Source organism: Pimephales promelas, chromosome 22 (genome assembly GCF_988280905.1).
Source record: "Pimephales promelas chromosome 22, fPimPro1.hap1.1, whole genome shotgun sequence".
Classification (NCBI taxonomy): domain Eukaryota; kingdom Metazoa; phylum Chordata; class Actinopteri; order Cypriniformes; family Leuciscidae; genus Pimephales; species Pimephales promelas.
Window position 1 is genome coordinate 21,785,800 of NC_142790.1, and position 26,930 is coordinate 21,812,729.

The 26,930-nt window shown below is 38.1% G+C and overlaps 3 protein-coding genes across 7 annotated transcripts in view; 1 reads left to right on the forward strand and 2 right to left on the reverse strand.

Annotated features, from left to right (window-relative positions):
- Window positions 1–8,403: 8,403 nt before the first annotated feature.
- Window positions 8,404–14,356, reverse strand: mbtps2 (membrane-bound transcription factor peptidase, site 2). 2 transcript variants are annotated; one of them, XM_039685071.2, is made up of 11 exons: window positions 14,136–14,356; window positions 13,335–13,483; window positions 12,660–12,798; window positions 12,460–12,563; window positions 11,821–11,948; window positions 11,558–11,676; window positions 11,285–11,465; window positions 10,712–10,806; window positions 10,175–10,370; window positions 10,019–10,094; window positions 8,404–8,953 (listed from the first exon to the last, which is right to left on the reverse strand). In XM_039685071.2, the coding sequence occupies exons 1-11, from the start codon at window positions 14,208–14,210 to the stop codon at window positions 8,731–8,733; spliced, it is 1,485 nt and encodes a 494-aa protein (XP_039541005.1). In that variant the 5' UTR covers window positions 14,211–14,356; the 3' UTR covers window positions 8,404–8,730. The 2 variants fall into 2 exon arrangements, with proteins under 2 accessions (XP_039541005.1, XP_088981816.1); XM_089125690.1 differs by lacking the exon at window positions 14,136–14,356 and adding an exon at window positions 13,933–14,077.
- Window positions 14,357–15,969: 1,613 nt separating this feature from the next.
- On the forward strand, window positions 15,970–25,536 carry smpx (small muscle protein X-linked). Of its 3 annotated transcripts, none has more exons than XM_039684820.2 (5): window positions 15,970–16,120; window positions 20,727–20,788; window positions 23,010–23,096; window positions 23,608–23,742; window positions 24,326–25,536. In XM_039684820.2, the coding sequence occupies exons 2-4, from the start codon at window positions 20,750–20,752 to the stop codon at window positions 23,731–23,733; spliced, it is 252 nt and encodes an 83-aa protein (XP_039540754.2). In that variant the 5' UTR covers window positions 15,970–16,120; window positions 20,727–20,749; the 3' UTR covers window positions 23,734–23,742; window positions 24,326–25,536. The 3 variants fall into 3 exon arrangements, with proteins under 3 accessions (XP_039540754.2, XP_039540755.2, XP_039540753.2); XM_039684821.2 differs by lacking the exon at window positions 15,970–16,120 and adding an exon at window positions 16,739–16,894; XM_039684819.2 differs by lacking the exon at window positions 15,970–16,120 and adding an exon at window positions 18,024–18,184.
- The window catches only part of cnksr2a (connector enhancer of kinase suppressor of Ras 2a), an 84,670-nt gene continuing 78,659 nt past the window's right edge, over window positions 20,920–26,930 (reverse strand). For both annotated transcript variants that reach the window (XM_089125803.1, XM_089125801.1), the window contains one exon: window positions 20,920–23,058. In XM_089125803.1, the coding sequence (XP_088981929.1) occupies window positions 22,982–23,058 (77 nt within the window). In that variant the 3' untranslated portion in view covers window positions 20,920–22,981. The remainder of the gene's footprint in view (window positions 23,059–26,930) is intronic.

Consider the following 26,930-nt stretch of genomic DNA (forward strand, 5'->3'; position numbering starts at 1 on the left):
TATTCGCAAACTAGTGGAATGGATTTGCTCACGGCCCATCGCTTTGTCACAAGCACACAAGACAATCTGAAAAAATATGCAAGGGATTTTAAGGGGGTAAGGACAGCAACAGACGCATTTGTGCAATGGGCCAATGGAGAATTAAATGTGTGTGAGACAAACGCAGAGGTGGAACATGCGCTGCCAAACCGGAGACCAAAGAAGACAAAAAAGATGCCAGGCGATCCAGGTGATGACAACAAGTATGAGGTACAAGTGCACAATGTCATTCTGGATACCATCATTTAAAGTATTTCCCGACGTTTTGCTAAAAACAGAGACTATACACAGATTTCGCCCTGCTTGATCCCCAGAATTTCAATGACTTGAAATGTAACGGTATACCTGGAGGCGCACTGAATGCCCTGAGCGCCAAACTCAGACACGATAGCAGAGCAACTCCTGAGGCCTTACATGGTGAACTATTAGCCTGGCTACGCACTGGGACAAGCTGAAGGTGTCTGTGCGCGAAGATTATCTGACCAAGATGAGTACTGAGGATGGCGATGATGAGGAGACTCCAGATGAAGAATGGGATGTTGTGAACAAAACCTGCCAATCTTGCAGTAAATGTCCCATCTGTTGTTATTATGTCCTACAAAGGTATAACCTGCTCCTACCATCTAATCAGACTTGGATACAAGTTTCTGTTAACTCTGTCTGGCATGTGAGCGAAGCTTTTCCACGTTAAAATTAATCAAGAATCGATTAAGGAGCACAGCGTCACAGGAGCATCTTGAAGCCTCTGGTTTCTTTGGACACGGATTGCATCATTGAAAGGGTAGCGGAGAAGAGCGCGCTGATGCAATAAGGTAGGTCATGCTTCTTTTTATCATACCCGTAGGCTATTTTCCGCACTATACGGCAAAAAAATGTTCTAAATGTTGCAAATGGTCATTCGTTGAAGTTGCGCCTTATAATCCGGTGTGGTTTATACATTTTAGAACATTTTTCATATTGCGCACCGGATTATAAGGCGCATAAAATACTGCAATCATACGTTCGACTGGGTTTGCGTTGCATCCACTAGATGTGCTACAGAGAATTCAGTTTTGTTGTAACTGAACTTTTGTTATATAAGTCTGGTGGCCTAATAGGCTAGTTAATTTACTTTTTATTAACACGTTGATGTACGCCTATAGCCAAATTTTTATTTATATAATTAGGCCCATTGATTCGTTTAATTTTACAGTTTTTGTTTTTTTGCGTGTACAGATGATATAGCCTAGGCCTAAGCCAAATTTAATTTTAATAGTGCGCGCTGCGCAAAAATCGGTTAGGCTTATCAAAATCTGGCCTAATAATTAATTAGCCTACTTTTAAACATTTATGTATATTTTTACGTTTTTGTTTATATAATTTTTAGTTATATTATTAGGCCCATTTATTCGTTTAATTTTACAGCAGTTTGGTTACAATGGTTATAAGCCCATTAAAATTTTATTGTAAAATTTTATATAAAAATTCTGGCCTATAGTTAATTTACTTTTAAAACTTTTATGTATATTCTTGTTTATATAATTTTTATTTATATTATTAGGCCTATTTATTCGTTTAATTTGACAGGACTTTTTGTGTATGCTACATTCCTGTCCTTACATAGTCCTAATTTGTAATTTGAAATGAAACATTTCTGTTCGGAAAATGTGGTTGTTGGTCTTTAGTTCTTTGTAAGGTAAGGCCAAAACCAAAAAGTGAAATACAAATGCAGATTTTTTTTTTCTTTTCGTTTTTTGGAGCGAGCGGGGTTCGATTTGAGTGGAGCGCGAAGAGCGCTGAACGGGGAGCGCTTTATGAACATTCTGTGACGCGCGAGCAGCGCCGGGGACAGTGATTTGTACGTGGTTGAACTGGCAGTGTGACAGAGCGTGCATAAGATGGACAAGAGCGCGAGTTTGTGGGTCAACCAATTGATCCATAAGACGCCACGGATTATAAGGCGCACTGTCGTTTTTTGAGAAAATTAATGGCTTTTAAGTGCGCCTTATAGTGCGGAAAATACCTTATGTGTGTTTTTGGCCGCTGTGCCATGCTCGTGTGCGTGTGTTTTTGGCCGCTGTGCCATGCTTGTGTGTGCGTGTGTTTTTGGCCGCTGTGCCATGCTCGTGTGTGTGTGTTTTTGGCCGCTGTGCCATGCTTGTGTTTTTGGCCGCTGTGCCATGCTCGTGTACGTGTGTTTTTGGCCGCTGTGCCATGCTTGTGCATGCGTGTGTTTTTGGCCGCTGTTGCCATGCTCGTGTGCGTGTGTTTTTGGCCGCTGTTGCCATGCTCGTGTGCGTGTGTTTTTGGCCGCTGTGCCATGCTCGTGTACGTGTGTTTTTGGCCGCTGTGCCATGCTTGTGCATGCGTGTGTTTTTGGCCGCTGTTGCCATGCTCGTGTGCGTGTGTTTTTGGCCGCTGTGCCATGCTTGTGTTTTTGGCCGCTGTGCCATGCTTGTGCGTGCGTGTGTTTTTGGCCACTGTGTAATGCTCTTGTGCGTGTGTTTTTGGCTGCTGTGCCATGCTCGTGTGTGAGTGTGTTTTTGGCCGCTGTACAACGCTCGTGTGTGTGTGTTTGGGCTTTTTTGGCTGCTGTGCCATGCTCGTGTGTGCGTGTGTTTTTGGCCGCTGTGCCATGCTCTTGCGTGTGTTTTTGGCCGCTGTGCCATGCTCGTGCGTGTGTTTTTGGCCGCTGTGCCATGCTCGTGTGTGCTGTGAGGGTCCGAAATAAACTTTTTGGCTCACCTGCCGGCTTACACATCATTTATTTTTAGCCTTAAATGAGAATAAACCTAAAGTAAGTGTTCAGACCAAGTGATTTCTATGGGTAAGCCGGATCTTGGCGAGTTAAATTCTCATGTTACTCCATCTGCAAAACTTTTATGTGTTCTGTTTGACTCAGGCCTCAAGTTTGATAAACATGTTAATTCCTCTTCATTAATTTCACTACTTTAAGTGGTATTAACATCATAGCATAGCATTTTTTTGTAAGGGTAAATGTAACTACAGTACACTTATTAATTTATTATCAGTTTTCATTTGTAATCAAAGCCACTAAATAGTGTTTGACATCTGGCTTCCCAAATAATCACTTTGAATGAACAGATTGCAGAGATTCTGACGTGCAACGTCTTCTTCATCTTATCTTCTGATAAGAAATACAAACACTTGCTGAGGTGTCAGATGACAGAACTACTAGCTACAGTTAAAGGGATGCTCCACTTTTTTTGGAAATAGGCTCATTTTACAATTGTAATGGGCAAATCGGAAGAACTGACCTTGTCATTTTACAGCATGTCTGTGAGGGGCTTCGCACTTCATGTGTTCAACAGAGGATGCATTCACTGAAATGAATAAATAATTTGATTGTGAAAGGGAAGTAAAACTTGATCTCATCAACAATTGAATCCATTTTAAATATCAAATCCCTTTGTCACATCACCATATAGTAGATGAAGGTCAACAGTCCAGCAGGGACTCATCTGTGGTACAGTAATATACAGCATGAAATCTGAAGTCTGCCGGTGTAAGACCATCTAGAAGTACCGTTCCTCCACCTGTTTTTTTTATTATTTTTTTTATGTGGTCTATTAAAATAAATACAAAAAAATATTTATATGCATATAAAAAAAGTGTTCTCTTTTCAAAAAAAAAACATCTGTAAACCATCTTTTAATTTATCTTTTCAAAACCATTGTTTGGAAAATCTCTCTCTCTCCCTTTTAAAGAAGTAAACAATATAAAGAGTGAAGATCCCAGAATGAGATTTATGTGGAATGCATCAACAAAGAATAGATCATCTTCCTCTTATCGCCTCGCCGTATCGCCTGTGACTCATTCCTAATCCAAATTTAAACTGCAGGATGCAATTCCCATGAATTATACTGGAAATTGACTACCTTGACGTTTGAGTGTCTAAAACATGTTCCTCATAAGACAACGCAATCTTTTATTTTGTATATACTATGTGTGATTTTCTACTAAATCACACGTAGAGTTACATATTTTTTTATTGTGCTATGAATAATTTAATAACGATGATGATGAATGACAGCTGTGAAACAGCAAGGATTCTTTGAGATTGAGAGAGAGCCTCACCACACCCTGTTTCATACAAATGTCAAATCTACTTTATTTCCATCAGTTTAAAATATAAATTAAATTCAAATGTATTGCACTTCCCACAATAAAAACACTACCAAGTAGCTTCACAAAGACCGGCGCCTTGCCTTTCAAATACTTATATTTATACACAAAGCAATTGTGGTTAGTGAGGAGGCGAAAGCTTCTTTTTACAGACATCATTTTTCCAGGGGGGGAGCGTATCGTGCCTCATTATGTTGTTAGTGAACAGGAGGCTGTGGTCAGGAAGACCAACTACAGAGAGGGAGGGTCAGGTCCTCAGCACGGGACGTTACAGATGAAACCGGTATTTAGAGCTAAGACAGAGAACGACACACAAACATTAGTTTAAACACAGGCGCTAGAGATATGGGACATGTGGGGACTGCATGAGAAAGAGTGAGCCAATGAGAGAGGGAGATATGGGGGAAGGACTGACGTCACAACTTTGGGCGAAACCTCATACATCGACTGCTCTGTTTACAGTATGCAGAGAAACAGACTGACAGTGTGTCATTACACTGAGATACACACAGACCGAGGCTCGCACGCACATTTACATGTTTTATGGGGACCTTCCCTGGAGATTTTTATACGATACACACTGTATATTTTATCATCTACCCCTACAGATACCCATCAAAAAAACAACAACAACAACTATTTAAGCTGTTTTTCTCATGGGAAACAAAAAATGTCCCCACAAAGTCTTCTGTATTGCCTTTCTTGTAGGTACATTTGGCCCCATAATTTAGGGAATACCTGAACCCCCAGTTATATTATTACAAGTAATATCAGTAACAATAGCTCTAGTAACCTGATTACTGTATTATTTTAGTTGAACTGGTATTTTAGTGGAAACTATATAGTTAACATGGTACATTTTTGTAAGGGATATAATCACTAAAACATCATCGTCATCATCATCATCATCACTTTCAACTTACAGTTTGTATTCCAGCAGAAATATTCATAGAACTGGCATTGTCATTTGTCTAAACTGGTCATATGCTGCAGATGTGTGGTTTCTGCGCCCCAAGCTCAGCATATAAAGCCAAGCTTATCAGGCCAAACCTTCAATTTAAAGTATTATGGCAGAATCAAGCAGTCCTATCCATCAAGCAGCTGCCTTCGCTCTACAAAAGAAAAGAGCAGATGTGACAACATGAGATGGTTGGTGCCTCAGCTAACCACATGCCCACAAGAAAAACAAGGCTCATTACCTATAAGTGGCTTTTACATTCACAAAAATAGCTGTTAATGATATGTTTAATGAACGTTGTGTTTGTGGGACAGGCACGTTACCTGGGACAAAACCCTTCTCATGTGTTTTGTTGACTAATAGAAATATTTCCAATTCAAGATAAGTACATAAGCTGAGAACAATCTCTCCCTCTCTCAAAAACCAACAAACATGCACATATTGTCCATCTAAGAGACCTATTATCTACATACAGAATGTACACACTGATACTGTACCGAGTCACAGAAATGACACAAACTCAATGACTGTTATACTAAAAACACAAAGATAATGTGTTGAAAGGATACGTACACACAATGGGGGTCTGGAGATTGACATCAAAATAATTGTAATTTCATCCCTCATCATATATATATATATATATATATATATATATATATATGAAGAGTTCAGATGCAAAAGCCTCTAAATGCCATTTGAAATTTTCTTCTTTAATGATGATTTTTATCAAACTTGTATATTTAAGTTCAGTAATTTCACTTAAATAACAATTAATAGGTAATTATCATTGCCATTTAAGTTAAATCACTGAACTTAAATATACAAGCTTGATAAAAATGATCATTCTAGAAGAAAATTTCAAATGGCACTTAGAGGCTTTTGCATCTGAACTCTTCATATATATATATATATATACATACAGCCAGCAATTAGTTCACCCCCCTAAACTAAGAACAGGCACGCATATATAAACAGCCCCAAGGATTTCTGGGTGACGGTAAGAGGGGAGGAGTCTGGTCTCCCTACGCACAACCACATCCATGTGTAATTATTTTTCACTCTGAAATAGCACAGACATACAGTCCTCCGTCTTCCCAAGGGGCAAATCCAAAATATAGCATCAACACACCCTTCTTTTGAGGAAACCCTAAAAAGAACTCAGAAACGTGCACAATGACGGCTATTTATAGCAGTCCTGAGCTAAAAGAAGCAACTCTAACATGAGAACCTTGAATAAACCGAGTCTAGACCTCCAACAGGAAACACTCAACTAATAATAATCTCAGTCATGAAGTCACGGACAAGGTTAAGGAAGATCTTCAGAAGCAGAACTGACCAATGATCGGATGCCATGTGATTCAGATACAAACTGAAGTCAGAAACTGAAAGCTGGTGCATAAAAAACTTGACAGAAGGACTTTAGGGAAAACTGCAGCTTGACCCATGAACTTCTGTTCCTTTCTCAAAGTGTGCTTTTAGTATCAGAGAGTCGTCATTTAAAAGAGCATTCCTCAAGACTCTAATTGACCATTTCCATGAACTGATGCTGCTTATTCATAACAAATTATAGATAGTTATTAATACATTTCTGACATTAAGCAGATCATTAAGGATGTACAAAAATGAAAAGGCCAAAATTCCCATAGAATGAGAGAGCCTACTTCAGATAAAATTGGCTATAAACTATGAGAAATGTGAAAAGCGAAGCATGAAAAAAAAAAACTCAAGTTCAAATACACTTGAGATGATAAATGCTGTCAAACTGACCACATAATTGCCATCGTTTTCCCATAGAGCCTTGCAGCAGGGGAAAAGAGACATGCAGTAGCCATTAGCTGACTGACAGCAACCAACTTTGAGAGCAATCCATATACTGATGTCCTTGAGAATGAAAGTAGCAGTCAGCCAACAAATGTACTAAACCCTTCTCTGTGCGACACCTTTCCTGACATCAGACGCACCCAGACATCACAGTTCAATTGCCACAACTGTATCCTCATTTTCTTACAGTCCTGACAACACCAACTCCACTGTCAGATTCCTTTCACCCATGAAGCCTTCTGTCCATCCCCGTTAATCAAGATGTCCTCACATCATTCAGTGTCCGCTTGTCAGTCACTGTGGATGTTTTACAATGTAAATGCATTCAGTATTACAGAGATCCAGGGCTTACTTGAAGTTCATAATATCAGAGCAAATGATCCAACGACACTTGGTTGAGACGCTTTTCCCGAGATCAGATGGGATAATACTGGCATCTACTGGCAGAAAACATTCTGCAATCAGTCATATAAAGCTTCCATTTTAATTTTTATGGATGAATTTCTTACAATAATTCTCCTTCTGTTTAAATTCTCTGTTTTCAGATGGGGTTTCAGATGGGAAGAGGGTTCATCACACTTACCAAATATGTTCAGAGCAGCACTGACCTCTTTGTAAACAAATAAGTCAATGACACAGGAAGGATCATGTAAATGAGTTTTATAAACGCATGTACAACGGGCCATGAAGGTGAACAGAGACAACAAATTAAAAAAATATATATATAAGAAAACAAGCAGAAAGTACATTAAAAACAAGTAAAACAAGTTTAGTGCAGTCTGGCTAATTGTTTTTGGGGAAAATCTTCACAGTATACAGATCCTATATGAACACTTCACATGCACATCAGAGCATGTTTAGCAATAGGTTTCTCTTGTCATGTGTAAAAGTGGACATTTTCAGTTCACAGCTGTGGCAGAGCTTATAACTCAACTCAATTGCTGACTAATCAACTAAATCTACTCTTTCAAGTTCAATACTGCAGTAGTATGTTTATTTGTGCAGTGTCATGCTGTGTATAGTCACTATATTTACAAATGTATATTTTGCTCACGCTGTATGCATTGAAATATAGATTGTTGATGCTATGCTAGCTAATGGCAGCCATCTTGGACTCTATACTGAAACCTAGTGGTGTGGAAGCATCACGCAACAGCAAAAGTTTTCAGTTACTGATACTATCGTAATCGTGTCACTACTTATGTGTCTGTAATATACATTCATTTCATTAACTTATGTTTTATTTTCTTCCCAAATTTCCTTATTTTGGCTTTATTTACGCATGTTTGGGTTGATGTACAACATAAAATTACACATACTTACTTTTGTGCCTATATAGGGTGAATTCCGGTCGAAAAAGTGTCCTAATCAACCTGAATTCACCCTACTTTAGGAAGACGGAAGCAAAACAGGCAAGTAAAGCCCTAACATCCTCCGTGTATACAGTAAGCCGGTTGCATCTACGTGATACAGTAGACACACTTATGTCAAGGTATAATGCACAGTATTTATTAAAGAGGGCACTAATGGCGCTGTCCTTAAGTCACAGTGTAAAAGCATGCAGCTTTTACTGCTTGTTTCTATATGAGCCATTCAAACCTATTGATTAAGAGTTTTCTTGTGTACAGCAGCACTCTTGCCCCTCTGGTTGCACTCTGAGGGTGGGAAAAACCTGGCAAGTACCAGCAAAGGTAAAACCACCCAGTCGTTTCCTCCATGAGTTCAAGAAGGGTCTTCCGTAAGCATTTCCCCCAAACAGTTTGACTGGAGGAGAAGGCTAAATGTTACCGTGCAGTGACCATCCACAGGCCCAGAGCTACATTGGCCGCTAGAAGGGCACTGCCCCCCAACAGGAAAAAAAAGCCAATCAGTTCTCGGTTGTTCCTCTCTAGGATCACAGAGCTCAACGTAGCTTCTAGGAATGCTGTGAGCATCCACTGGCCGTCCAGAGCAAAGCAAGGAACAGCGTTCACCACCGCCAGGGCCCCAGACAAAGACACCAGATATCTCAACACACAAGAGGTTAAGGCAGAACAAACATTTATAAATGAGGCAGATTGCTAGTGGTGCAACGGACCACAACATTTGCGGTTCGGAATCGGATGATAACTAAATAAATAACTAGGGATGCACCGAAATGAAAATTTTGGCCGATACCCGATAATTCTTTATATTTGAAAGCCGATAACCGATATATCGGCCGATAAATTTAAATCCAAATTTTTACCTAATTTTGAGAGCCTGATTACAAAAACAAGAGTCTTACAATTAAATCCATGTCCCAAGCGCACGATTATAATGATGTTCTCATTATAGTGTTGTATAGCCGATATGACAGATTTGCGCTGCACATGTTGTACCGAACCACATTTTCATTTTTTAAAGAGATTTCAATCATATTTCAAGAAATTCAAAAACATAAACAGTGCTCAACAAGTGTCTCAGCTGAAGGGAATAATACATTATTTATCGGCTTTAATATATTGGCCACATTTTATTTCCAGGCCGATAACGAGAACATTAAAAATTAACAAATATCGGCCGATACGTGCATCCCTATAAATAACTAAATCAGTTGGCCACATCAAAAACTTCTAGCCTTACTGATAAAGTTCAAACATTATTAAAAACAAGTGAACAGTCAGTAATAAAATAAGAACAAATGTACAAATTACAAGCAGGCATGAATACTAAGTATAGTTAAAGTCTAACAGTAGTATTCAGGCAAAGAAATTAATAATTAAGCCTAAAAGTAGAATAACACTATTTAAAATTACTGTTAAAATTAAATATAGTTCCATCTATGTTAAAGCTGTATTTTGTTGTATTATGAACATTAACGACAGACAACTGTAGGAATATTAGGTGTCTGCCGTCACTTTAAAACCGAATGCACGGACCAAAAAAGCTGACAAACATCCGGTTTGTTTCTCAACTGTTCACTTATGACATAATAACCAAGAGAAAACTTGCCGAGACAGGTATTTAGACATTTTTGTTGTGTACATGTGTCCAGTCTAATCGTCGTTTGAGCGCTATCTGATGTAAATACTGACTGTGTGTGAAGGATACTTGCAGAAAGTCTCCAGCATGACAGGCAGGTCTGGATGAAGAAAGCCCAAACGAGGAACAAAGTTGGTGAGACTCACTAAAAATAAAGAAATCATCACGTTTATATGCAGGAACTTTTGCATAAAACTGAATAGAATAGAATAGAATAGGTCTGACCCGAGTACTGTAGGTGTGAAGGGTAGCCAACAAAGAGCATGTCTGCTTGTGGTGGGTGTTTGACTCGGATCAGTCTGGTCTGGTTCTCCAGAGATGGGATTAAACACAAGCTTGGGATGAAGTCCGTTTGACAGTCTGTGTTGGTACGACATGTACGACTCGCTTCAATGGTTTTTCTGACCGCCAGGCAGGCGAACTAGCATGAGGAGAAAAACAGAATTGCAAGAATTGTTTTTCCCCTTCTTCTTGTGAGATAAAAAGCATAACGGCGAATGTCAATAATGCAAAAATAGATCCGTTTTAATTTTCAGAAATTATAGCTTATCATTTTCAGCCATGCAAAGCTTTGATTCATTTTCAGTTTCAATGTTCCCTGTGTTTAGCAATGAGGTGCTATTATCTGACACTGCAATATAGTTTATTGCTGACATTAATAGGAGCAAATAGAATCTCAATATAGGTTTTATAACTGTACTAATTTGAACAAAATTCCCAAATACTAACTAGGAGCATTTCAGAAAAGGGTGTCCATCTTACCAATTTGCTCTCCACGTTATTACTGTAAGAGAAGCAGAGGTCTGTCAGGCTGTTGTTCCCACAGCACTCCATAGTGCCATCGAGGCGTTTAAATGCTGAGTGGAAGAAAAATCACAATGAGCTAACAAATATTTGTAATATTAAATTAAACAGCACAACTTTAATTACACCACCATTTAAAAAGTTTGGGGTTAAAGTTAAAATCTCTTGTGCATTTAAAGATTTAAAATAATTCAAATTCAGTAAAACAGTAATATTATTATATATAAAATGTTTGAGTATATTTTAAAATGTAATGTGTTCCTGTGATGCAAAGCTGAATTTTCAGCAGCCATTACTCCAGTCTTCAGTGATCCAATTGTAATATGCTGATTATTATCAATGTTGAAAACAGTTGTGCAGCTTAATATTTTTGTGGAAATCACAATTCATTAATAAACAGAAAGCTCTGAAAACAGAGTGGCCATTTTTGATCAATTTAACACATCGTTGCAGAATAAAAGCATTCATTTCTTTAAAAAACAAAATCAGACCCCAAACTTTTGACCGGTAGTGTATATGGCAGGTCAGTACCTCTTCCTGCCATCCAGCTGTGCTGCAGTTTGGCAGTGTGAACACAGTAGCCCGTCTGAGGACTATGGGATAGATGCGAAACGCAGTTGTGCCAGTCTTGGACTCCCCTAACAGTACAGTCCTCCAGCTGGGTAACCAGATCTCCTAGAAACAGCCCACGGGGTCCACTGGACGGGGAACCCTGTACAAAAAAAAAAAAAAAAAAAAAAAACTCATCTCAGACTCTGAGGACACAGTCGAAACATAAAACTTAAAGATGAAAGGTGAGCTGACCTCCACCACCTCAGTGACTAGCGCCCCTGCTCCAGTGTAATACAAGGGGAACAGCAGGATGGGCAGCAGGAACAGGAAGCTGAGGGCCACAACACACAGCATGAAGTTGTGCCACACACCTACACAAAGACAGACAAGTGGAAAATGTTATACTTTTATAAAGGCTGCTAGAGTAATTAGTAGTGAAAAAAATACAAAAATAAAGTTTTATAAATTGCATATGAAAGGTTTGTGGCATTGTGCATTAGTTTAAAAAGTCTCACCGGCGCAGAATATTCTGAGCTGCTGGACTGGAGAAATGAGGTTCAGATGTGTGGTGAAGAGGTCCACAAACGCTCCAGGATAAACCACAAACATGAACATGCCAAAACCATTCAACCTCACCTGCTCCCTGAGAAGAATATGCAGAAAGAAACTAAGAACACACCATTTTTTTTAAATAGTGTTTCAGGTATAACCAGCATTATAATTGGCAAAAGCCCAGAAACTCACACTTTGCTTAAATTACACAAAAACTTAAGAGAAATTTACTAGTCAAATGGGGTGAGATTTGAGTTTGTGACCTGAAACTTCTGATAAACCTTTACAATGACTCAATCTATCACAAATGAGCACGCAGACAACTATAATAGGTAAGAAATCTTCCTAGAAATTAAGAAAATATAAACAACCAATAGACTTAACATAAGTGACTCTTCTAAAAGTAAACAAAATATTTGCATTTATGCAAAATCTAAAGATTCATTCTTGCTTATTTTTTGCTCCATTAGGGAAAATTTTCATCTTTAAGTTGTTGTGTAGTAAACGAAATTGCATAAAGTTTAAATTCTTTATCTTATCCTGGATAAATGTGGGATAAGTGTTAAAATGTTCGATGCTGCACCTTTAAGATGATTGTTTACCTCAGTGCTGCCACCCCATGGCCAAACTCATGTATGACTCCACTGACCAAGATAGCGATGAAAAAATAGGCCAGTTGACTGACAGGAAGGTTCACACCAGGCACCTGATAATACAACAAAAGACATGACCGGTCATCACTGCTCAAAGAAATGCTCCAACATCACATTCTAATTCCCTATTAGACCCCTTCTGCACTCACCACCACTTGCAAGATCTGTTCGTGGGACCCCTCCGGCGTCTCTGCCAACATCTGACTTAAAGTCTGAAGCAACGTTTGGCTAAGGAGAACCACAGATCCAAACATCGCCAAAACCCCAAACACCATACCAGCACTGAACCTGAAACAGATTGCAATGTGCATGTAAAATTGCGTACGTGCAATACATATGTATGTGCAATACATAAATATATAATGTGGGTATATACACACACACAAGTTTTTAAATTTTAAATTTTACACAACAAAAGAAGAGTGATTGTGGATATGTTGGGGTGTGTGTGTGTGTGTGTGTGTGTGTGGGGGGGGGGGTGCTCTCTTCATAAGCAGCTTAAGATTTTTTTAGAAACTAAAGCTGCAAGTCCTCAAAAAAAAATTAAATATATATCATCAATGTGGATTTAACGTGTCAACAGCCACACCGTTGGAAACCAAAACAGAGCAAAATGTTTTACAGTACATAATTAAAGATATTGTTAGTCCTATCAGAAAATATCAATGACATGATTTACATTTCTTTCATTCAGAATCACAGAAACAAAGTACTGACAGCTTTGTATAATACAGCAATAAAGGTTAAAGAGCTCATGGTAAGCGTCACTATCATCTAAACATGCAAAATAACTGATTTGAGAACAGTAATGACAAAACTCATACCAGATGTACAGAAAGCGAGGGTTGAGATGAGCACATCTGGCAAACAGACGGTTGAATATGCCTGTGTGCCATTTGATATGGAAGGGGGAGAGAGTGAATCCGTTCGAAGATAACCATGATTCATAGCGACACTTCACTGAACTGGACGACTGAAGGTGAAACAGAAAAAAAAAGATGGTTATTTAGGATGGGATAGGGTTTTATAATTATCACCCTTATAAATAAAAGAGGTAATAAGGTAGTACAGTAGTTTATGCCAAAATTAATACAGTAGTTGCTACAGTAAAATAATATGAGATCTCACAAAGTTATGTCTGAACTGAAGCCATTTTATACTTTAAATTATTAAAGTTATAATAACTAGGTACAGTTATGCTAATTCAGATGGTCATGGTACATTGCGATATATAATGTAACTTAAATTAAACTGGTATTTTATGATTATGGATGGTAGTACCACAGACACGGTCCAATGCCCCAAAAAAGATGGCACAGGTCAAAATATGTCAGTATCGTGGTACAATGTCCAAAATGTTTAACTTTTTTGTAGATGTACATAGGTAAATACAATGGTACATAAATATTGCAATAATCCTACCTTGGTATTACTGCCATAACATACCATTTTACTTCTTTGCATGGTAAAGAAGCCGCTCTTATCATCAAATATTCTTGACAAATGAATCACATTCGCATTACAAAGGATCAATTATGATCAATCTCATTGTTTAAGCAGTGGATGGGGAATTTACTCTCTTTCGTTAGCTCAAGTTAAAGGTTGTAATGGTAAGATCCGCTTACCCGGAGCAGCGTATCCGCTAGATACACGGTACACCACCCGCCCATCACACACACCACCACCGCTATGGGAATCATGGCACACCGGGCTGCATGCGTCTCAAGAACGTCCAATTCCGGAGACAAACGATCGTAAAATTCCGACTGTCAAGCACACATGTACGGTGCACAAAACACCAGTGGTACGTCGCTTCCGCGTTTGCGTGCATTACGGAGTATTACTAATCGAGTCAGAGTGTTTACATTTGTCAGAGCATGGAAGTGGCTCACCGTCACAGAGCAATCGAGCAGGATGCTAAGTTCGACTCATTTCCGCGAATCGGTTCTATTGAACTGACTGGTTAAAATAATTCAGTGATGCTTTTACTTCATCGCGTTTTATCATAACAATATCTTATTGTATTTTTTGTGCTTCACGTCATAAAACAAAGTCATTTAAATAGGTGTTAATGTAGCCTACATTTACGTAAATAACATGTTAATGTAACGTTAGCCTACATTTACGTAAAAAAGTCAGAGTGTGGTGATCAATCTGCCTAAAGTGACACATTTCCAGTACGATTTTATTGGTTCAGTGCAGGCTAAGTTGTAATCAGTCTAATTTTCGTAAAAGTAACTTTTATCCCTTTAGTCAAAATGTAATTTAACTTCAAATGCTCACACTCAGCATGAGGGTTCTCTCAACAATATCAATTGTACATGTGAGTTCTTGGTTCAATGAAACATCGTTGAGTTTGATGCATTGAGAGTCGATATGATTTGGTCCTATTGAACAAATTGTTTAGTCCTAGGCCTATTCGTGGGATGTATCTGACTCCCCAGTCAGTAGGCTATGTTTAGAGTGGGCTTTAGAGATGATCCAGTCAGGTAGCCCCCAAAAGGCGAGCAAGAATTTTGTACACTGCTTCAACTAATTCATTTGAAAGATCCGGCTCAAAAAACCCCGACTGCTTTAGGGATCAGCTACTTCACAATGCAGCTAAAAACATGTGCTTTTTTATTTGCATTTGCTGAAGCATAAGATCACATCTCATTTGCACCATAGACATATCTGTGAACTACTCTTTAGTTTCCAACTGAACAAATATGCTCTTCACTTTCTAATTTGGACTAACTCTCTCTCTCTCTCTGTGTGCATTTTGTACGCACAAGAATGTGCAATTTAATAAAGATGTATCAGGCAATACTGTAGATCTATAAGCAAATGATGCCAGTCAACAAATGAGATGGTAAATAACTAAATATTTCTCTAAACGTCACTGTTATTGTAGGCTATAGTGTGCTTTAATGAAAATTGCTGTGGCTTTGAACAGAAAGCACATGGGCACAAATGAGAGGTCCAACAGTGTTGAAGTCCATGCAAACATTTCCATCCGGGAACCAAGCCTTTCTGGGTGGGAGTGATCTTGTCTGCCCCTCAGGCTTCAAAAGGTTTTATGAAATGATTTATTATCTGAGATGGTGGTCTAGATAGGCAGCAATTATTGCAGCCTTTTATTCTTACATTAGAGAGGAGGCCGCTGGCTTCATAATGCCATGTGCCCACAAGGACGGATAAATGTAAAATAAAAGACAACAGACATTGAAAGGACAGTCCATGCTGCTAAATATGATATGACACTCCACTTTTGAGACCAGTTAATGAACTTCAACAATATTCGCATCGTTCAACCATGCATTTAGCCACTTTCAAGTGGGATTTTTGCATTGTTACATGCACATTAAAAAGATTCCAATAGGCTCAAGAAATAATTGCCCATTTAACCATATTGATCATAATTTTATTATGTTTGACTTACGGTATACTGACTGGCAGGATTAGCAGGAAGTTTGTGATGCCAGGTGTGGGAGGAGAATTCAGGTAAGGATTTGCATAGCTCTGCTGTCTGAGGACACCTTTCCATCAGCTGTGGCTCCAGTAGAGCTTTGTACTCAGCGTTGAAGGAACTGGGTGAGCAGGATCACTCGCCAAGTCTGAGTGGTACCAGGTAAGGACAAAAGATGTTTTTATAATTTTTTTATATTTTATGTTTGTGGTTTGATATTTACTCTTGCAAATGTTAAGTTTAGTACAGTATACACATTCAGTCCAATAATATTTAGCAATTATGGATTTGGAAGACGCTTAATCTTATGCATGCAAAGTATACTGTACATTTTACCAGTGCGCTGAAAGTGAAAGTGACATGTGAAGGCCAATTAATCGGAATTTGTCCTCTACATTTAACCCATCCAAGTTAGTATGCGAGCAGTTAGTGAACACTCACATTGCAAACCGTGAACACACACTCGGAGCAGTGGGCAGCCATTTTTTCTGTGGAGCCCGGGGAGCGATTGGGGGTTAGGTGTCTTGCTCAAGGGCACCTCAGTCATTTTCTTGCAGGTATTGGCACAAAGTTTAAGACACCTACATTTTCCAGGGAATTTATGTGCGGCTTCCATCGTTTGTTTATACCTGTCCAGTTGTGGGTTCAAATCAGCCTAGATTAAGATCTGAAACTCCTCTAAACTGGCAATGCTGCTACCACTGGGAATGGGTCGTCATGTCAAACCACGGGCCAATCAGACGTCTCCCTGGGCTCTGCATGCTGGAGCCTAAATTAGGTCATGATCTTAATAAGTATTGTCGCACAGTGATTCTCTGACTGCGTAGAAGAGTACAGAAGAGGACCTCACAGAGAACAGGCAGGGCTTTTGACTGGGCATCATATCAGAACAGAAAGCAGTGAGGAGGTGTGGACCTCACGCTGGCAGCTGAACAGGTAAGGGCACAGTGGGGTCATGATGTCAGGGTCCTGTGTCATGCAAAGCCAAAGTGTACTCGTCTGTCACCGTTCACTCTTTCTGAACTCTCTTTTTTCTTCCACATTCATTATCTGCTATATAGTACTGCAGCTTTAAGTTGGACATTCTCTCTTATGTTCAGGCATATCGAGGACATTTCGATCTAGGTTATAGTCTACTAAATATACCCTTAGTACACATTATACATGAAAATGTAACAAGCAGTGACAATTTCAATTCTGTGTTCTGGTGTGCATATACAGTGGGGGTTGAAAAGCCTGAGATGCTTAGGCAAGTTTATATATTTAATATATATATAAAAAAAGTATATATATATATATATATATATATAGTATTATTAATACTATAAATAAGCATATATTATATCAATAAAAATATAAATTAACATAATGTTATATACTTAATATTAGATGGATAGATAGATGGATGGATAATTAACATTAAGTTTGTTTAAAATATCGTTATTATCAATATATTAATATATATTATTTCATTTATTTTAGGCTAGTTTATTTTATTTGTGTGTGTATAATGTATATACACAGTACACAATCTCTCTCTCTCTCTATATATATATATATATGTGTGTGTATTAATATTTGATATAACCTTATATATTATTGATCCTTGGCAAGTTTAATTATTTCTATTAATAATATAAAATATTTTTTTATCCTGCATCATTTGAAAAAGAAAGAAAGAAAGAGCATATTGTGTTTCGATGGAAGCAAAAACATCTGATCTGTATGATGGAGGAGTCACATGACCGATGTCACTAATGTAGCCTACTTGATTAATGGCAGAAATAGTGCATAACATTTCTTATAAATATTCTTTTCCAAAACTTTATTTTCATGTTTAAAATACATTTTAAATCCCAGATTCTCGCTGTTCTTTGGACTTTAGGACCACACTGTGTGTATATAGTGTACATGCATGGGACAGTATGCATAAACGGCTGTCAGTGAAGTGAACAGTCAGGGTGGACAGAAAGCAGGTCCCCTCTGTGTATCACACTACTATTTATAGTGTGAACAAATCCCAGATATGTGCAGAATCCCCTACTACCCTACAGCTTGCAGTGAGGGAAAGAAAGAGAGACAGAGGTGTTGAACAAAACCAGAACCGTGGACAACAGAAGTCAAGACTGCTTTAGTCTGAAAAGAGAGAGAGAAAGAGAGAGAGAGATTGGCATTTGTCCTGTCTGTCTCACAACAGGGAACAGCGGTTTACTGTTACGGCAGCAGGTATGCAACTTTTTTTTGAGGGCAGAACGCAGAGGGAAGATGTGTGTGTTCATGTGTATGTGTGTGAAACTATAACGGTGCTAAAGGTCACATTGAATATAGGGGACGGGCTTTCTTTAGGTAAATTATGCAATATAGTGATATGATGATATAATGAAACCAATACAATTTGTTTAAATCAAACTTTTTAAATGGACTTGTAGATTTCTTCAAACTTTCTGTAAATGTACTCTCCTACTAATTACATAAGGATGTATATTTTTTGTTTGTGGGCAGTCGGGACTTGTTTGTGAGAATGACTCAAGCCTGGCAAGATTCGGCCAATGACACACTATGGAACAACAGGAAGGTTTAACTGTAAACTGTAGCTTTGCCTTTACATAAGCATTAGCATTCTTTGATATGCATGTAAATGATACTTTTTCTGTCTATCTTGTGGTTTTCCTGCAGTAGACATCTCATCTAACCATAGGACTGTGATGACGTTTGATGATTTACATAATAAACAGTGTTATTCTGAATGTTAAATTCAGTTAATATGTCGAAAGAACTGCTCATCAACACAGTTGGATATCAGGTGCAGTGTCAAATAAACATTTCATTTTGAAAAATTAAAGATAGCGATCATTTTTGTCAGACATGTTGGAAAGGCCTAGAGCTTCTGAGGTTTCCAGCAATGCAAATAAATTGTGCCCGTGAAAGCATTGTGGGAATTTTTGGAAATGCAATATTCAGTGTGAGATTTCGGCATCTGGTGGGCTGGTTTGTGTTTTACTGTAGGTGGTGGAATTGATCTAGGATCCAAATCTAGGAACCAAAAATAAAATGTTAGATTTTTTTCTTCTAGTCTAAAGGTAGTTTGATCCAAGTTTTATGCTGTAATTAGATGCTTTTTATATATTGGCAGTATCAGTATTGTAAGCCATTTTGAACACTGACGAGTTTAAAGACACTGTTCACCCAAAAATGAAAATTCTGTCATCATTTACTCCCCCAAACATTCCAGAAGGAATTTCTTCCTTCTACTGAACAAAAAAGATGATATTTTGAAGAATATGGGCAACCAAACTTCCATTGCAAGTCAATGATAACCATGGTTTGGTTTCCCCATATTCTTCAAAATATCATCTTTTGTGTTCAGCTGAACAAAAGAAACTCATACAGGTTTGGAACAACATGAGGGTGTGAGTAAATGATGACAGGATTATTTTTGGGTGAAGTATCCCTTTAAGGAGGGTATTTTGGAGCAGTGTCAGACAGCTGCCGTAGTGCTAAGGTAAATTTAGCTCAATGCTCGGTAGTGACTCCACACCACTTAAAGCCCTTGATGTGCAAACAAAACGGTTGCTATGGTTGTGAACCTCTCTGTAAGCCCCAACCGACATGATTTGGTTGATCTGCCCCAAGACCAATGTTAAATTTGGGAGGGAGGGAGACATTGAAAGATTTGTTATAATATTGCAAATGCATTTGGATGGCTGTATAGTTCACTGGAGGATTCCTCTTATATACCAGGTGTTTTCAGCGGGACGTTTAATCAGCAGAATAACCGAGCAAATTATGGGCAGAAAGCTCCCCGCAAGCACATAATCAATGCTCATCTGCCTACAGCTCTGTTTATTAGGTCACTGGATGATTTTACGTATTTCTGAATAGCTTCCTTTCGGAAACACAAATTAGAGTGATTCAACCTTCATTCTGCTCGGTTTGAAGTGTGATGGTGAAATGCGTTTGTTTGCGTGTCGGTTTGTGTTTGCCAAGTATGTAAATGTATTCTCTTCAAATGTCTAGAGTGTTCCCCATGGGTCATTTGTGGGAAATGGTGCCTTTTCACTGCCATGCATCATTATTATGTTAGGCATTTTTGATATTCAATTATAATTTTCAGTTAACGCTGAGACTGACTGATATAGGCTACTGTCTGAATCAATATATTGTATTATAAATATCCATTGATAGGCTATTTGTTAACCTCTATTCTGAATATTAAGTCTCTCGTGAGACAAAACAATGACTCTGGCATATATTAAAATAAGTATGTCAGTGCAAGTTGCTTTCAGTTTAAACAGCTCAAACATGGGACAAAACTTAAGCCTTGTCTGCAAAACTGGGGATATAAGTCATCCATTTCTCAAATATGAACTCATATTTCTCATCCCATACCAAGACCTTGAGCAGCCACTGAGCATTACACCTCAAATGTCCATCCAAAATTCATGCTGAACTATAGCATTATGCATATATTCATTTACAACATTAGTATATTCCACCTCATGTTCCATATCCAGTATAAAGAGTGTGTAGGTGTGTGTTATCCCAGCCCTGTCCTCTCCATGTTAACATAAATGATTCAGGGGTAAGAGCTGCTACCTGCTCCCCACTGCAGGAGTCACTAAGCAACTGAAAGACTATCCACGGGCACCTGAGAGCCGCAGGGGGGCTTTACTTTTCCCCAGACAAAATACATGCATTCAAACCCACAGCAGGCCAGTCTATCCACCTGATCAATGCATTCAGTCTATTCCTGTCCTTTTTACTGCAGAAACGCGGACACAACTGCACAGAATGTCTAAACAGCCGACGACCAATGTCAAAGCCCTGCAGGTGAGTAAATGGTGTGTGTGTGTTTTTTGTTTGCACATAATTTAAGAACAGTCAGAGAGCTTTTGTGTTGATTTCAGTGGCACAAAATGGAGCTTTTCCTCTTTTCTCAAAAACACTCAAACACGTCAACATAAGAGATTTTAATCTGAAAAGCCAGTTCCCTATTTTGAACACTGAGTGATAACTGTACAAACACATTTCAATGTACAGTACAATGCATTACAGTACACAAGGCCATTGACAAGTAAATGAAATGCATTACTGCATGTTGTTGATGTGTGTCCAGCTTTACCTTTCTTATCTAAACAGAAACAATTGATATAAAAATAGACTTCAATCCTTATAGCCTTTTCACTTTTGATACAGTTGATGCAAAACATATGCGAACCCTGTGAATTTACATGGATTTCTGCATAAAGTGGTTAAAAATGTGATATGGTCATCAACAAGTTTGCTTAAACAACAAAAAAGGTATTTTGTCATGTCTTTATGGAGCACACTGTGAAAACAATGAAAAAGTATGTGATATCTATATTGTAGATCCTTAGGAGGCAGCATAACCTCCATCAAACGTTGGATATAAGAATGTGTTGTTTGTAATTTAAGCAGACTGGACAGTTGATGCGATCAGATCACGTTATGACCAATTTATGCAGAAATTCAAAGTGTTGTGCGTACACACACACATATACACAGTTGTCATAATTAATGGCACCCCTGGTAAATGGGATAAATAAATCCTAAGATTTATTTTTTTTACAGCCATTTTTGATCATATTTACCAGGGGTGCCATTAATTATGACCACTACTGTATATATGTGTCTGGCAAGGAGCGATATCGTAGACACTCTTATAACAGTTCACCACAGTGTAGAGACAATTCTTACAAACACTGAACAATTCAGCCAAAAATAGACACATTTATCTTTCCATAAAAACTCTCCATATACACACAAATTCATAAAAAGCCCCAAAATACTCAAGATTCAGGAGACAGTCCATCAGAAAACACAGACAAAAGGAAGAGAGGTCATGCATGCAAAGACAGGAGCACGTGGTCACTACTGTACAGCCTAAATACTTCATCCAGCAGCTTATATTGATGGAGAGCCAAAGACATAACAAATTTGATGTACTGGACCATGAAATGCATGCAAAACTGGAGTGAAGTCTGCTCTTTAGGGGCGTTTGCGATTGGTTGAGGGTTTGATCACATGCTCTAATCAAAACACGAAATGGCAAATTTGTAAACTGAATCGAGTGTTTGACCTTGTGTGACCAATACAGCAGGAAAATGACAAAGTAAATAAGTCTTTGAGGTTCTGCACTCTTAGAAGAAAGGATTATTTTTAGCGGTTCCCATCATGGTATCATTTTATGGATTTAGATTGAATAAATTCATTTTGTTTTTAATAAAATTATTATGCAATCCTTTAAGATTGAACCTTTTTGACATAAAGCATTCTTTAAAATTGAGCCAAGAACCCGAGGGTTCTATATAGAGTGTTCTAAGAGCAAATAAAACCACTTTTGTTATGTGAAAATATATTTATTTTAAATTATATTTATAATTATATGAAAATAAAGTTGAAAATGACAGTTGTTAATAAGAATTTTGGGGGAAATGTGTTTAGTTGTCATGAAAATAATACTATTTATGCTAAATATATATTTTTTTATGTGACCTGGTTTCCGTGAGGTTCACCCACAAATAATGGAACGGCTAAGACAAACATGCTAAAAAAATATATATATATGAGAAGAAATGTGGCAAGAATCCTGATCCTTTCAGGGTTTCTTCCAAGTGTAAATTTGTAAACACATTTACATTTTCACATTTGGAATTTCGTTTTCAGAATACAGAATTTAGACGCATTTAATAAAGACCAGACCAAACTAAACAAAAAAAAAGACAGGCTGTCTGCTTCGGGCTTCAGCAAACAGAGAGATGTCTGTCATCTCACTTTTTTATCTGTTGCCCGCAGCTCATTTCCATACAGGCACTTTGCTCTTTATGAAATACAAACTCTAGCAAGAAGACACGTCCAGCAGGTTTTGTGGAAAGGTTAATTTGGTTTCGACAACTACACAATATTGCATGAGCTTAAATGACTTTGGTATTGTGGTGTGGTTACAATACAGGAGTAAATGAGCAGTGTCCCTGTGAGGCTATAGCAGCGATGGTAACTGTCTCAGTGTATTTTCTTGTCTGTCTCAAAGGCCAACCTTAATATTCCAATGGGGGCTCTGCGTCCTGGGGCGGGACATCCTGTGAAGAGGAGAGAAGATACAGTAGACACAGAGGAGGTCAGATTCTGCTGGAAACAATCACACATGCACACACTTACACAATTGGGTAAATTAGACACACATAAAGATATTTATAATCATGTCCAGATCACATTTCAATTGAAATAAATTAAATATTTCACATGAAGAAATCTTATTTTAGACCACTGAGATTGTTTTGCTTTGGGATAAATTGCAGTAATGTTGACTTCATATAATTAATTTACATTATCCTTGTAGTGAAGTACTAATAAACAGATTTTTTTCCACATTTATAAATATATAAAAAATATATATACAATTACTAATAAACCATTTAAATGTTTATCTTATAGAAAGTCTAAATGGTGAAAATGCATATATATATATATATATATATATGGCAAATGTGTTTGTTAAAAATATTATTACTATTAGTTATTGGTCCTAAAATAGTCTTTTTATTTTGGGGGTAAATATGACAAATTCATTGTTGAGAGATTTTGTGAGGGCCACTCAGTAATATCTCCAACAACTGTTTGTTTCATAGCCATCCCCAGTCACTCCAGAGGAGAAAAAGCCCCTTCCCGGGGCTGTGAAACTACCGGGCCCCGCCGTGAACCTCTCCGAGATCCAGAATGTAAAAAGTGAACTCAAATGGGTCACCAAAGACTAAACAACACAGGTAAATCTTACAGTCAAATATACACAGTCACACCTGTTTTCCCCATCTACCATTTTTGGTTAGTCAAACATTGTCACATTGTTGGTTCTTCTTGATCTTGTACACACACACACACACACACACAGAGAGAGAGAGAGAGAGAGAGAGAGAGAGAGAGAGAGAGAGAGAGAGAGAAGCAGAAACACAAGAGCAATCGGTTTTCAAAACACACCACACTGAAATAATTTAGGAATGCTGTTCACACACATGACCACATGGTGTCAGTAGCTAAAAGTAGTTAGCACGTGTGTTAGCATGCATGCTGGAGTGTGTTATTAGCTATCTTTGAGTGTGTAAAGGGGTATGATGGTGAATCAGGCTCTATTAATACTCCACAGATCAGTGGGGCAGTGAAAGTCAGTCTGTTGTGTGCAGTCCCAGGATGCCTCACAAGACTTTCCTATTATAGAGCAAAACATGCACTGTGTGTGACCCACTCTATGTGTGACAGAATTAAAAACAAATTTCGCCAAGCAAACTACCTCGAGATTATACCATGTTTTTATTGCTTGTAAACCCATTTAATCAATTCTCATTTTCACAGGTGACTCCACCCCCAATTGATCCAAGGCTTTGATTACGGTCTCCATCCAATCAGATTCATGTATTTAACAAAACCCCCCAGAGAATCGGTCGCAACGGAATCATTGGCAAGCCTTAATGATGACACTACCAACTGACCTGAGAATGAAGAAAGGGGATGGATTCTATCGATGCAAAGACTGATGGGAATTGAGCAATTCAAAGCTCTGAACCATGTTTTTGTCTGTCAAAAAATAGGTCATCCACCCAGCATCATATTCTGTATTTTTTCGTTTAAAAATGTTCTTTGTGTGTTAACTTAAAGGGATAGTTTACTCAAAATGAAAATGCTGTCACTATCCCTTTAAGTTTGATTTTATAGTAGTTCTGTATTCTCTTACTACCATAAATGAGTCTAAAAATAGAATATATGAGACTGAAGGCATTGATTCATCTTAAAGTTCCTCCATTCTTTAGCCAGATTCAGATTCTTCAGTCTTAACTCGTTAAAATGTGACACCATAAAATCAATGTTCTTGATACATTTTACATCTAGAGTGATTATTATGCAATGCAAATAATTGCGGCAAATTTGAACTAATCAGAAAGTCATGCGTTTAATTGATTCAATTTCCTCCGATTGACAGCCGTATTTAAAATGGCCAAGCTGCTTGTTTCCGCTCCCTACTTTTTCTTTATCTATGGCTTTGTTCTTGTGTGTTGCAGTACATGAGTAGGCTGTTGCATAATAAAACATGATTTCACGTTCTCTCCAAGAGCAAACCCGTAGGAGGAAGCCAGCACTTGTTATCCTCGAACAAATAGAACTGGATTTCAAATGCCGCACTATCAGTTTGTTATGTACATAAACCGAGATTAGTTTAACAGTGCGAAGATGCTCATCTTCTCGCTTGTAAATCACATCGCATGTGTATGTTCTGTTCTGTGATCTACAGTGATCTGCAATCTGTAGTTTACTAGCAGCAGGTGTCATGACCTTTGGGTGAAAGTGTCCTTATTAAAGATCATGTAGGCTATCGCTCCTTGGATCAGAGTAAGTCTGCATTAGGAGCTATTAGTCAAAAGCTGGGAAACGTGTACAATGCATATTAATTGTGTCTACACATGTATTTCTTTCATTTGTAAGGCTCTATTTTCTTGGGTTTGCTTTGAAACGATGTGTATTGTGAAAAGCACCATACAAATACAAATGTCTGACTGGATTTAAGACAACGTTTTGTGAAGTTAATTGGATTGCGAAGTGAAAGACATACAACCAACAAGTATTCAGCGTACATGGAAATATATTCAAGCCTTTTGAAAAAGCTTCCCAGGATGCAGGGTGGCAACCTTGAAGAATCTTTGGCTGTGTCCGAAATCTCCACTCAAACCACTACCTATGTAGGGGGTAGGGAGTAGAGCACTATGTAGTGAGCTCACCAGCATAATAGAAACACCACTTTTGGATACTACTACATAAATAGCTACATATCCTAAGATAAAGGAGACAGAACATAACTTACATTTGTCTGACAAATTTGTATTGTCGAGCTGCTCCCCTTGTCATCCATCCGCCATTTTTACGATCAGCCCAATGCATGATGGTATGTAGGGCTTGGGTTACTGACCATCGGTTGTACATTACTTTTCAAAATGCATTCTGGGATACATTGAGTGGACTATATAGGGTATAATAATCATCACTAGACATTCGGACAGCACTACAAAATGTCAAGCTCACTATACTATATAGTCCACATGGCTGAGTAGTGGGAGATTTCGGACACAGCCTTTATTTAGCATAATTTGCACATTTTTATTTGTAGTTTCATAGTTTTGAAGACTTGCTTTTATTCTAAAATGGCACATACAATGGAAAATAGTACTTGTTATCTATTTGGAGCAAAGAAATGGCCACAAACATTACAAAAGACAACCAGTACAACGGTAGAACAGGACCTATCAATCATGTACAGTAGATATGGAATGGAATATTTCAGGATTAAGCATCTGGCAGAGGTGCAAGGAACAACTAATCAACAAAGCCTTCATAATTCCCTCATTACCCAACATGCAATGCAAAGAGAGCGAGTCTGTAGTCCTAAAACTTCTCACCGAAATGCTCAGCATACCTCACCTTCCGCCGATTCCTTGATATAGCCACCTTCTGTGCAATCACATGCTTTACATTATACATTTCAAACTGTATATATATCAAATATGTTTGTTAATTAAAATGATTTTCTTACCTAAAGCCTTATGCTCACCAGTTATTATCAAAACTGTTCACCATGACCACCTGAGCCAAACAAAACCCCTATCAGGAGGAACAGATAGTTATATTTAGAAAGCCACTCAGGTCTGGCAGATTTCTTGACTGAAGGGTCACCTGCGAACACAAACACACTCACAAAGTGCCTAGACACATAAATCATCTGAATATGCAATTAAATGCACTAATAAACCCATCAGGTGTAAATAAAATCATAAATTGTATTAATAGATTTTGCAGTGGTGGAAGAGAGTATGATCCTGCAAAAGACCTTAAAGCACGCAATGAAGTGGAGTCTGGTTTTGTTGACGAAATATAAAAAGTGCGGCACAGTTGATGCATCTAATTTAAACCA